Raw genomic sequence first — 12581 nt, 5'->3', positions numbered from 1 at the left:
TGTGAGAAAGACTAGGGCGTATCTTTATGGCCGTTGCGGTAAGTGTGCAGAGGACTTCAGAAAAATTTAACAGGTTACATGAAAAGTTCTTGCGTACCTCATAAAATATTTACATGTATACATGCATATATTTACATATATCTACCTCGAACTCACAGCCTCAAAGGTTAGTATCTTTTCCCAGTAAATTAGTCTGCCTCTTGCAGAAAAACAAAATGTCATCTTCAGCACGTCATACCGCGCCATACCTCCAAATATGGGCAAAGATATCCTCACTTCTTCAGACATATCATGGTGTTATTGTCAATATTCAGGATTATCTCACCATATACACCTCGGGGCGGGGCATTAACCCTTTATTATCCCCAACATCAACCTTGAATACGAAAAGAATTCGTTAATTATTGGACCTGGCCTGCTGATATACTTGGACATGGCCTGCTGATATATATGTAATTAGTTGTCACACCCAATGCAATGCCGTCGTTTTTGTACATACATACATAATATATATACATGCATGCATACATGCATACATACATAGTATATATACATGCATACATACATACGTAGTACATAACAAAGCTGCATTTGCTTGGGCCGTCTTACATGTGGCAGTTCCTACACCTGTGGGGCTATGAGCGTCAGTAGACGAGAGGGTGGAGAAGGAAGTGTACCCCGGCCCCCTCCTTCCATGTGCTAAAATAAGGTCTGGCAAACAGGTCGCCGAACCCTCCTCGGCAAGTGACAGGAGAATCCGACGAAGAGAATCGACAGGAGAATCCGACGAAAACTGACATAACGCTACATGCGTGCGTTTTCAGAGCAACTTTTTGTGAGTTACATCTGAATTGCAAGAAGCAGATTCCACGGAAACTCACCATCTTGGCTCGACCCCAACTGTGAGAATGGCTCTCAGCGCGATCCTCTTGTGGAGGTTCCATCGTTCTATGGCCACAGCGAGCAGCAACCCTCCAACTGTCAACATATTGCTGTCCTGAAACATGTAGGTAGTCGGCGATTAGTCAAGGAAGACCAAAACTGTAAGACAGTTTTTTATTTGCCTAAGGATTTATATATGAAAACACGGATCTCTCTCCCTCTTTCTCTATATCCCCTCTCTATTTCTCTCTCGCCATGTCTCTCTCACCCTCCCTCCATCTTCCCTTCCTCTATGTCTCTTTCGGGCTTTGATCTTTTGAAGACCCTTACTTGTACTTAATTGGCGCATTCAGTTTTTAAAACTTTCATAATTTTCATTCATTATTCGCAGTACTCCAAATCCCTCTTATTTAAGATGCTGTGTATACAAGGAAATATAAGATGATAAGACTGATTTGTAAAATTACTAAAACTGCTACTATATCACATTATAACTTTGTTCGCGCTTTGACAGATGTATTTCTAAAAGACATCCAACTATATAAGAATGATTGAAATTTCGGCTCGTACATTGAAGTAGTTGATGCAGACATGGTTTGATGACTGGACCCCCAGCACGGGGAACAGAACGATAGGAAGAAGAGCAGTGACAGCCAAAGGCAGAACTTCTGTGGCCCAGTACACTGCCATGATGATCACAGCGTAGGCACCGGCTGCGATCTGGGAATAATATATACATAAACGACTATTATGTGATACATGTGAATATATCTGTATGTAGTGAGCCACAGTGTGTCACGTGCATCAACTGTATGATCTGATGCGCGGTTTGTGCTTTCAGAGCACATTTTGCTTGTCCGTACAAGGAGGTTAAAACCTCCTTGGTTTATAGAAATTTAATTGAATACTTGTATTCAGTTGATAGAAATAGAAAGCCATGTTGAATGTGCAGCATCCAGGTCAAAAAAATTTATGCCATAATAAAATGTTTGCCTTTCAAACTCATTCTGTTGCAGTAATTAAATGGCCTAGTTTTAACTACTTAAGTTCTCTGCAATATTATTCAACAAATGAGATGTAAACACGCAGATGTTAGTCTGACGCAGATGTAAGTCTGACGTGGTAGAGACTTCATTTTATGCAAATTATTCCATTTTGTGTTCTACTTCTGTCTCAGTAGTGATATTATTCATTTGTCTGCCACGCATCCCCTGTGTGATAGCAATTACAAACTCGCCCAAAAGTAGACGAACTGGTTCAAAGCTGACCTTTGAACCCGAGAAGAGTAAACATTGTTTGCATGCACAAATATATATCTCCTAAATGTGGCTAAGTCGTGAAGCAAATAAAACTTTCATAATACAAAACATGTATCTATTTGATTCATATTAAAATAAACCTGTCATTTAGTTTCAGAAAGCTAATCAACACGTAGGGATAGCAAATGACAGGGTTGCGGTATTTTTACAGTTGGGCGTTGATCATATCAAGGACGTTATATCAGATATGAAGCATTTACCATTATTTTCGTCTTTTCAGTGCAGTTTTGCTGTGGAGTAAAAACCCATCATTGTTGTCAATAGACGCATAGACAGACGTGCTTTAGCTTTGACTTGTTTATGATTTGGGGTTTGCATCGGTAAACATAACAGGTGTTCGGTTTGAAAGAACGGCGACAAAATTGATAAACAAATGTCCATATTTGCATAAACTACTCCACACGCAGAAACATTACCTTGCTATTCTCTGTAGACGCATAGTATATCGGCAACGGGCACAAGATTACAGGCGTTGTAAGGAACACGATGGACCTCCAGAAAGACAGCATGTTCTTCGCCGGACTCGGTTTCCCTGTCGCCATTTTGCCGCACTGTTGATCAGTCTGTAGCCACTCGGTTTGTGTTAGCCTGGGTTCGTGGCCTTAGGCAATGTACTGTGTTGTCTTCTTCTACGTAATACATATACAGACAACTTAGACATACATCGCCCACAACAATCTAGGCCTATGGTGTAGACTACTGTAGCTGGTATCATGCAACCTTCACCATCCAAGAGGAGGTCTGGAACAAAGTCGGTTTTAAGACTTCGTTGATTAGTAATTGTGTTCCAGTCAAGTACCTGATGCTATTCGCACCTATAGTTAGACTACACGTAACTAAATTCATGCCCCTTGCATGGATAGGTCGACAATAGCCAGCCCCTGATAGCAAGAGAGTGTGCAACATACTTGGAAGCAGGCGAAGAGGCACAAAGAGTTAAGGAAGCAGGGCCACACAGTACACAGACCTCGCTAGAAATCTAGTTCATGTCATTCAGAGATGAGCACCCCCACCCCCCCAATTTCTATACATTGTTATTTTAATAAAGGTGTTTTATTCATTCATTCTTCATGGAATAATTTGCTATACATCAAACGGTACCATTGAGCTGGTGTGTTACACCGAACGGCGGTTATACCCGGGCTATATAGATACAGATACAGATACATGTAGCTAGATTGTAGTTACTAGTAATAGAAATGAAGACACTACTTGCTCAGCCACTCATAAAACGCCCAAGAACAGACCAACTATTGATTTGATGTTAACATTTTTATTTGTCTCTACAACATGAGAAGAGAAACAAAGATGACATCCGTGGCCTAACGTTAACGCGTTGTTGTCTGTGTAATGATACAAGTAGCACGTATACAGCCACGGCGTGAAAAGTTCCGCTCATATATTATGTCTACAATGTACGCTTCCATGCTTTAATAACCACTGTTTTCACATGTTGAGCTCTTCGTCATTAAGTTACCCTTTCCACTAGACGGCGATCGATCGCGATGCACTCTCACTGCGACCTAAATAGGATATGTATAACCTTTCATTTCATACTGGGTATATCATACAGCATGTAAAGGTGTGGCTGAGAGGACAACAAAACATACAAAATGTAAAATACAAATCTATTTTCTATACAATTCGTTGAGCGATCTGTCAAATAGGTCACTGAGAGAGCGCGGCGAGAGCGCCGTCCTAGTGAAAAGGGGGTATAACTTTGGCACATTGACAACGAGATTAGCAAGTAGAATTTCAAGCTATCTATTAACTTTACAATTTGATCCCAAACGTTGGTCATACACCTGGAGTGAGGGTGGTATTGAGAAGAGCCGAGGATGAGGTCATGGTCGTTGTGAGGTTGTGCTGACAGTAGCCCTTCCCCCAGGAGGGGAGAGTGTCTAGATCATACAGGGGGAATCCGTACGTGTTGATGGCCACGTTTATCACCAGGATGCCGATCAGGTTTAACAAGAAGCCACTCTTTATCTGAAACAGTAACAGGAAGAAAGAAAGGTTTAGATCTCAAAGCCGTCTTTATTTGGCCTGGACAAGAGTTAAGTGAACGCTAGTTCACCTTTATCCGCGGGGTAACCTATATTCATTGCTCTTAGAAACAGGGTATTTAGGGATATCAAATCGATGGACGGTGGTTTAAAATTGCAATATTTTTTAATATTTGTTAATATTCAAAATATTCCTATATGCTCCGTTTTTAAAAGCAACGGATATAGGCTACCCTGTGGACAAAGGTGAACTAGCCTTTCAACTAGACCTTATATGTCAAGTTCATCATCAGTGCAGAAATTCCTTATAACATCTCGTGCGTTAATGTTCACGGAATTCAGCGTTCAGTTATTTAAGCGTCTCCATATTAAAGCAATCCCATTGCCTTTCTTACATACCATATCATACACTTGGATTCTCTCGCATGAAACGACGATTGCATTGGGAGGGTTCGCCACCGGCAGCATGAAGGCAAAGGAGCAGCTGATGGTGGCCGGGACCAACAGGTAATAGGGGTGCATGCAGATGCCCTCAGCCTGTGCAAAAAGACACAAGACATGAGCCATACTCTACTATTAATTAACATTTCTCTAACCAGCTCTCATGAAGACCTACCCACATACCAAATATCAATGCAATCCATCTTAGCGTTCTCAAGATATGCTGGTCTTCTACATACACACACACACACACACACATATCCAGATGCTACCGAAAATATAACCTTCTTGGCAAAGGTAATAAGATTCTCACGGTATACGATCCATAGATAGAGCAAGTTCTGAGCAACGCCAACAAAGAAACAAAAACACTAAAACAATATAAAAAAAACACAGTGCTATTTATATTTTTCGCCATCATAATCCGATAGCTGGCTGCATTAGAACTGCATGTAAGACGTCACAATCAAGAATAGCGGTGAGTGAAAATATAATTATCTTACCAAGAAGGCGAGGATTGGCAGCACGATGGCGGCGACAGGAGCGTTACTGACTAACTCCGTCGTGAAGGAGACAATGGTGGTGACGGTGAGCACCAGCGCGACGGGAGGGAACCCGGAGGCAGACTTGAACAGCCGCCCCATCATACTGGACAGTCCTGAAACCTGCGTGGGTTCAAGTCATTGATTACAAAATTTTTGCCTGAAACGTAGCCACTACCAGGCTTCACAGGTCGCTGAGAAATAGTAGATTCTGAATTGGCCAAATAAGACTAAAAACACGACAGAGGAGTTAGATGGCCGAGGAGTATAGTTTGCGACCTAAGCTATTTTTTCAGCGCCCTGTAGAGCCTGCTATAGGCTACCTGAAACACTCATTGTATGTGCATAGAAGAGGTAGAAGGAATGAAAGCACCGTCTTTTCTTTAGCAAGGCTACAGGTTTATTTGTTGTAGAGTAAATTGTTCTAAAAGGAGAGAACATTGGACCAAAATACGTCTTTTTAGCGAAGAAATTAAATTTTCAATTCTTACTACAGGGGGAACATAATATCATCATACCCTTTTGAAATTCTTACCTTGATCCCATCTGCAAGTGCATAACCTCCTCCTATGAGAAAAACAAGTCCCCACTGCATCTTCTTGCTCACTGTAGACCAGTCTAAGATGGGAGGAGCTGGCTCGGAGGATTGTGCATCTGCGAAAATACACCTTCTTCAGTCATTTTTTTGCATTAAATTTTGACCTGTAGTGTTTGCAAAGGGGATAAGAAAGATTATACATCTTACTAAAGAATTTCTCTTTCAACCTGTTATTTGGAATGCCGAATGGCCCTACGGGAAGAATTAAAATAATGTTTGTTTTTTTACTCCAGAAAGGTTCGACATTTCTGTAAATATTTCTAGTAATATTAAAGACACACGAACCTTCGTTATTTCTGCAGCAGAGGAAGCTTGGAGGTCTGGATGGCCAGAAGAAAAGTGGGATGATAACCAGCATGACGGTTGATGTATCTGTTACATAGCTGTGAATGAAAAATGACACAATGTTAGGAAAAGTTTTCATTTGCTATATATGTTGCTTGTAGATAAAACAATGCATATAATAGCTACGTGGATATGAAGGTTAGGTAGCTAGGTGATAAGATACGCGTTACTCAAGCTACTGGATATAATTTGGAAAAGCTCAAACGTTTCGTTCGCTCTCTTAGGTTAAAGATATGATGAACAATTTACATGTGATGGCTATCAACAACACATGGCAAAAAACATGTAATGACAGTTGTTCGCCTTTATTCGCCGGTAAGGCCACATTGATTTGATTATATGGATGACATCCGCGCGCGCACCAATTTTCGGCCCTTTCCAAAAAAAAAAAAAGTTTTCGAGCACACAATAAATTGTGCAAAGCAGCTGTAAAATGAGCACAAATATTCCGTAGATTGAAAAAAAAACAGATAACTAATGCCATAGAATGCCAAAATGAATCTTAAGTCAAAGAATGAGATGTGAAAGGACAGAGAAAGAAAAAAAATCTATTGTTGGTTGGGGGAGGTACCAGTACAGAAAATTCAGGTCCAGAGGATCATTTCCAGGTCTGGACCTGAACCTGATTGTCTGTGGAAACTTGAGAACAGGCAATACTCAAAACAATGGTAATTGGTCAATGTTGCTACAAAGAAATCTGTTTGGTGGATTATTGGACTCCCACTGCATTTTAAAATCCCATCTCCGTGGAATAAAGGTTAACTGTCTCTGTACCTTTGACTATAGAAACTTGGTTTAATTGACTATAAACTCTACTTGACTTCGCTCTTGTTAGACCCCAAATGGCTGCCGACATAGTGTGTCCATTTTGTAATTGGCGAAACCTGTTCCTCTGTTTTGTTTTTTTCAGGTCTGTTTTTTTTCGGATTGGTCCAAGAAGAAAAAATGTTTTGCACTCGTATGATGTACTGGTCCCTACACCTAACTGTTGGTGTACCATACTATGTGTGTTTAGTCCTATGTTCAACCTTCCTGGCCACTTTGATTTCATACTGAAGGCAACATTTTTTTTTGGCCAAACTTTTTTTTTATTCGCTCGCTCGCATCACTTTTGGAGTTCCCGGAGGATGTCATCCATATAATCAAATCAACATGGCCTAACGGTAGTTTCAAACTGCAATGTTTTATATTGCAGCGTCTTCGACTTGATACCCGTAAATATCACGTATATAAAAGCAACGGATATAGGTTACCCTGCCAAACTAGTGTCACAAATGTTTCAGAGGAAACTACGAGCTTCACTCACCCCCGCCTGAAGAAGTAGGTCCATCCTGCAGCACGATCGTTCTCTAGATGTACAAACCTCATGTCGCGGAAAAACCACAGGAGAACCAACAGGACGAAGTGGAAAAGTACAACTTTCTCGGGGAAACTGGCAAAAAAGGGAAGCAAGCGTTGACAACTAAGAACAGAATTCGAAATTAAAATAAAGAAAAATCAACGTTGTAAGGAAGGACAACCCATTTTATACGCCCAGAGCGGGGAGGGGGGGTTGACGTAGAGTGCGGCGCGGTCCAGCTGGATAACTTCGTATTATTACACCGGCCTGATAATTGCACGACAATCACTGACAAATAGGCCGTGCAATTAAGCGGCCTCTACTGTGTACGCATGCAGCAATATCACTAAAACTTACGACAGTGGTCCCAGCTCCTTGTACTGTTTCTGCACCACTTGGTAAGCTGCACTGCTCTGGTTTCTCTGACAAAGACCTCTGCATCTTTCGCGCTTCATGCAACCCAGCAAGCAACTAGGGAGGTAATAAAGTGTAACTGCATGTGGGCTAAAATTGTAAAGTTATTTGTAGACAAAGCTTCAAATAAAGAGGCAGATAACGACGAACTATTTATCTACATGAGATTCACAATGAAGCAATGAATTTCTTTCCTTGTTTTCATTTTACCTGCATCCAAGAAACAGCCACTGTAGATAGAAGTAGGCCAAAATGAGAATCAGAACCATCGTTGGGAAGCCGAATGAGAACCAGGTGGCAAAGTCGATACCGTTACTCTTGGGGAAAATCCTGGAAAGTAAAATGTCACAATATCAGTAATTCCATTCGTATAAGGTTGACAATAGTCGTGATTTAATCATAAATTATGATGTATATAGTTAAAGTTAAACATCCTTGGATTTTGTGGATAACTACGTTATCATAAGAGGCTATTCGGAACGTTATCATAAGAGGCTATTTTCGATGACGCGAAAGCCACCTGGCAGCAAAATCACAATAACATTCTTATTTCGAATTTAGCACAAATTTAAGCCACCAGTTTCGTAAAATATGGGCATAGTATTATTTTCAAAACAAAATGCAGACACTGTCTGTCTGTCTGTCTGTCTGTTAAAGTGCAATAAGAAAGTTTTATTCAGAAAGTTTAACTCACGCTTCAATAACTTCCACAGCCAGCAGATTGGTGGAGGACCCAGTCAGAGTAGCCATGCCTCCAATGTTGGCAGCATAGCAGGTACCCAGTAACAGGCCTTTCGCGATCTTGTCGGCCTGTTCTGCCGAACGATCGGATGGTCCCTCCTTTGTAAGAAAGGGAAAGAGGAGGGGGATATGTTTAGAAAAATATTTGGGGATAACAATGAAAAATGAAATGAAAAATGATTTTGAATGTGGTGACTAGACATTAGAATGAACACTTCAAAAGCTTTGCGAGAAAAATATTTGATGGTACCTCATCTTCATACGTGTCCTCGGCGTCATCACTACAAAAACAAAGAAACACAAAACAATTTGACATAAATCAAGAGGTGGACAATATACTGGGTCCAAAACCTAAGTTTGTGACATGATTTCAATGCTTGGATTGAACATACTGTACATTGAGTGTCCATTCAGGTTCTTATATATTTCTATTGTAATCTTTAACGTTAACACCACCTATTCAATAGCTAGATAGGCAAAGCACAAGTTAGAAAGACTAGTACTTATTTGTACAATTACTATTAGACTAGATAAGGGCCTAGTCTTCTCCTCTAAACTTACAATATATCCTACTAATTAAAGCTAGCAAGAACATGGGAGGGGGGCAACTTACTGTTCAACTATTCTCACTAAGTCCTCTGGTGTCCTGTAAGGCCCTTTTCCGTACGTTCTGGCCGACAGAAGACCTATAGAAATGTATAGGGGCATTTTGTGAGACAAAGAAAGACGGATTGTCAGGATATTTGGTATTCAAGTAGCTTAGGCAGATTACACAATTGAATGTATATTATGCAAAATGCAAAATAGAACATTGAATGATTTGCAAAGTTAATTCAAGTGCTTTTCTTGTTACTAATGGTAGGTGAAATAAGGGACATCACTTATGCTAATAAAGGACTGATGTGCATAATTAATGTTACGTTATATATAGTTCCATATGGTACATGTACATGACGGGAATATTTTTATAAGTCAAGCTTAACAAGCTGGAATAGCTTATCTTGCTTATGATCATGCTGAAATAACTATACATGTGATGTAATGTAAGTATTGACTATATAGTATATTTTGTTGCAAGGAAGAATAGTCAGACCTGTTTTCTCATTTGAAAGTGAGATCTTCTTGGCCTGGACATGCTTCTCCTGGCGGTCGGCTTCGACATCGTAAGACAACCCAGAAATGATGGTCTCAGCCGTGGGGATCATCATGGCAGTGGTTGCTGTGTTGCTGATCCACATGGACAAAAACGCCGTGGCTGACATCATTCCCAACAGTAGACTGGAAAATATCAACAACGTTCCGATTGAAGAGAGCAGAAAATATAGACAAGGTAAGTCATAAAATGAAGATCCATTTTTTTACAACCCTTGCTTTATTTCCAATGTTTCGGTGACCATCTGTCACCTTCCTCAGGACTGCTTCACATCGTATACTAGTACTGCAGCTATAGGTGTCGCTGCTTACAGATGCGGATGCATTTACATTTATATATATATATATATAGCGATTTTCATGCGATGTTTGCAATGCGGTTCCAAACATAAAGGAGTGTAATATGTACATAACAGGTGCCAATTAACAGTTATACGATGCAACAAACAAATTTCATCTACTTGAAGATAACCATATGATAGTACATGTATGCACTAAAAAAGAAACTCCTATAGGTCACACGTATGGAGACAGGCGGACAGAAACGTACCGTTTTGGCTCCACTCCAACAGCCAGCAGCACCCTCAGAGCTATTCTCTTGTGGAGGTTCCACCGTTCTATGGCTATCGCAAATATCAGACTTCCAACCAGTAGAAAGGTGGCGTTCTGGACAGAGGGCAAAGGTGTTATCACGTATTCTCTCACGAACAATATTAATCACATGTAAATAGTCTATGTCTTTGGTATCCACAGGATGATACGGACAATGTTTTCGCGTGTTTTTTTTAAGGTTTCAATAAGAAAGTGCCACGAAATACTATATTCCCATGCATTTTATGGCGTTAGGTGACGGCTCCCTATAGCGCTAGTACCGAAGTTGACCGTTCATTTAACATTCATCTAAATTTCGGCATCTCAACGTACATCTTGACAACTGCGTCACTTAAGAAACGCTAGCTCCAATAGTATTATATAGTAATGGAACTACATGGAAGCCTCTTAAGGATAGATAAAACTTATTTGTGACAAATTCGTATCAACAAATCTATCCTGCAAGAAATCTTGCAAATGTGGAGATCCATTTCAGACAGTACTACTATATAAATCTAATATACCCACTGACGTCATTACTAAAGTGTAGTTGGGTTATACATTTCAAAATGTTCAAACAGGATTTAATCGGTACCTGTGCGTAGTTGATGGAGACGGTCTTTGCTGAGAGGATCCCCAGCATGGGGAACAACACGATGGGAAGGAGACCTGTCACGGCTAAAGGTAGGACTTCTGTGGCCCAGTACACCGCCATGATGATCACAACATACCCACATGCCGCGACCTGGGAAAACGGAATCGTGTACATATAGTTTTGTAAAAACAGGGGGGTGTTTTGAGCAGGTGTACATTGCAGATTTGCTGTGTGCTTCAATGACATGTTTGCTTTAAGTCATATTGAAATTGTATGATGCATGAAAGTATGAACAGGTAAAGATTTAAACGCCAAAAGGACTGCAAATTCGCACTGAGCCAACACTGAAAGCACTGATAATGGATGAGTCGTTGACAAAATCTAGGCTAGCTACATCGAAAGGCAAATACCAGCTACATACACATGTTTGGGCGAGAAACAGCCATGGTTTGCGAAGTAATGTTTTCCAGGCCATCACAATATGGGTCATCATTGTATTGTGTTTTCCTTGTTGTCAACTTTGTAAGACGCAAAGTGGGGCAATTTATTTACCTGATATCAATGACACGGCCAACTGTTCCGTTTGGTTTCTTTAGAACGTACAGCCACCGTGTGCTCAAAACATGTATACCCTACATGTACTTGTACATTTGATGTTCTTAGATAAGTTGTAACGTTGCCTTTATTTGTTAATGAATACTAGTAACTCAGATCGGCCTGCAAAATGGTTTTCTGCCACGTCATTAGGGTGAGACAATGGTCACACAAGAAACGCATCTTAAACTTTAAATTGTATATATGAACAAGTAATAGCTGACATAAACGCATACTGGCTGATACCGTATGATGATAGATATAAAAGGAAAATATCAACATATATATACCTTGCTGTGTTCTGTTGTCGCAAAGTAGATAGGCAGTGGACTGAAGATCGCAGGTGTCACAAGAAGTGCGATGGATTTCCAGAATCTCACAAGTCCATTGCATATTCCTGATGTCCCATTCGCCATGTTGAAACAGTTTGTCTCTAGGGATGCCCTTCAGTTGCACGAGATTCGAAAACAGTTAGGCCCTGAATAGCAGAGTAGGAACCGTGGCCGGTTGGAACTGTCTGACAGATGGCATGGTCTCCAGCAAAACAATAAACCAGTCCACACCACTCACCTCACCTAGTCCACAATCCACTACAGGCAGGGAAGTCCTTGACCTTATGTGGTTCAAAGGTAAAAGTATAACAACATACCACCGGTCGACGAGACTACGAAAGGGCAGTACTTATATACCAGCTGCAAGTAAATGCGATGCATTATGTGTTGCTGCTTATGTGTTGTCTAAACGTATACGTAGATAATAAGCAGCATTGTGAAAATGTACCAGAACCGGTTTGACGGCTTGAGTCCCCGTCACACAATCGGGGCTTCAGCTGTTGATTGCGAGACTCGAGCGTATTTTCACCTGAAGTGAAAATCTACATTTGCATGAACCCCTATCACCAAGTGATATAATCACATTCCTATGGAACAAAAATTGCCAATATAATGTTGTAATATAAACAAGATGAACGGCACTTTATTATGGGCTGTAGTTTATACCTGTACCTGGGCCGCGATAATTAT

At 40.6% G+C, this 12581-nt stretch overlaps 2 protein-coding genes across 4 annotated transcripts in view; both read right to left on the bottom strand.

Moving 5' to 3' along the window:
• LOC118425956 (solute carrier family 13 member 5-like) overlaps positions 1 to 2836 on the bottom strand; it is a 21786-nt gene extending 18950 nt beyond the window's left edge. Inside the window, exons 1-4 of one of the 2 annotated variants that reach the window (XM_035835126.1) lie at positions 2618 to 2836; positions 1453 to 1602; positions 882 to 997; positions 359 to 376 (exon numbers count right to left, since the gene is read on the bottom strand). In XM_035835126.1, the coding sequence (XP_035691019.1) occupies positions 359 to 376; positions 882 to 997; positions 1453 to 1602; positions 2618 to 2743 (410 nt within the window). In that variant the 5' untranslated portion in view covers positions 2744 to 2836. The remainder of the gene's footprint in view (positions 1 to 358; positions 377 to 881; positions 998 to 1452; positions 1603 to 2617) is intronic. The other variant, XM_035835125.1, reaches the window with a different exon arrangement.
• A 622-nt stretch (positions 2837 to 3458) lies between these two features.
• Positions 3459 to 12358, bottom strand: LOC118425957 (solute carrier family 13 member 5-like). 2 transcript variants are annotated; one of them, XM_035835127.1, is made up of 16 exons: positions 12340 to 12358; positions 11850 to 12003; positions 10966 to 11115; positions 10330 to 10445; positions 9721 to 9905; positions 9241 to 9313; positions 8878 to 8908; positions 8581 to 8726; positions 8097 to 8216; positions 7830 to 7943; positions 7440 to 7565; positions 6074 to 6171; positions 5726 to 5844; positions 5152 to 5313; positions 4607 to 4744; positions 3962 to 4190 (listed from the first exon to the last, which is right to left on the bottom strand). In XM_035835127.1, the coding sequence occupies exons 2-16, from the start codon at positions 11973 to 11975 to the stop codon at positions 3999 to 4001; spliced, it is 1896 nt and encodes a 631-aa protein (XP_035691020.1). In that variant the 5' UTR covers positions 11976 to 12003; positions 12340 to 12358; the 3' UTR covers positions 3962 to 3998. The 2 variants fall into 2 exon arrangements, with proteins under 2 accessions (XP_035691021.1, XP_035691020.1); XM_035835128.1 differs by lacking the exon at positions 12340 to 12358 and having other exon boundaries at positions 3459 to 4190; positions 11850 to 12331.
• Between the last annotated feature and the right edge of the window lie 223 nt (positions 12359 to 12581).

This window comes from Branchiostoma floridae, chromosome 11, assembly GCF_000003815.2.
Source record: "Branchiostoma floridae strain S238N-H82 chromosome 11, Bfl_VNyyK, whole genome shotgun sequence".
NCBI classification, from domain to species: domain Eukaryota; kingdom Metazoa; phylum Chordata; class Leptocardii; order Amphioxiformes; family Branchiostomatidae; genus Branchiostoma; species Branchiostoma floridae.
This window is presented reverse-complemented; position numbering and strand designations above follow the sequence as displayed.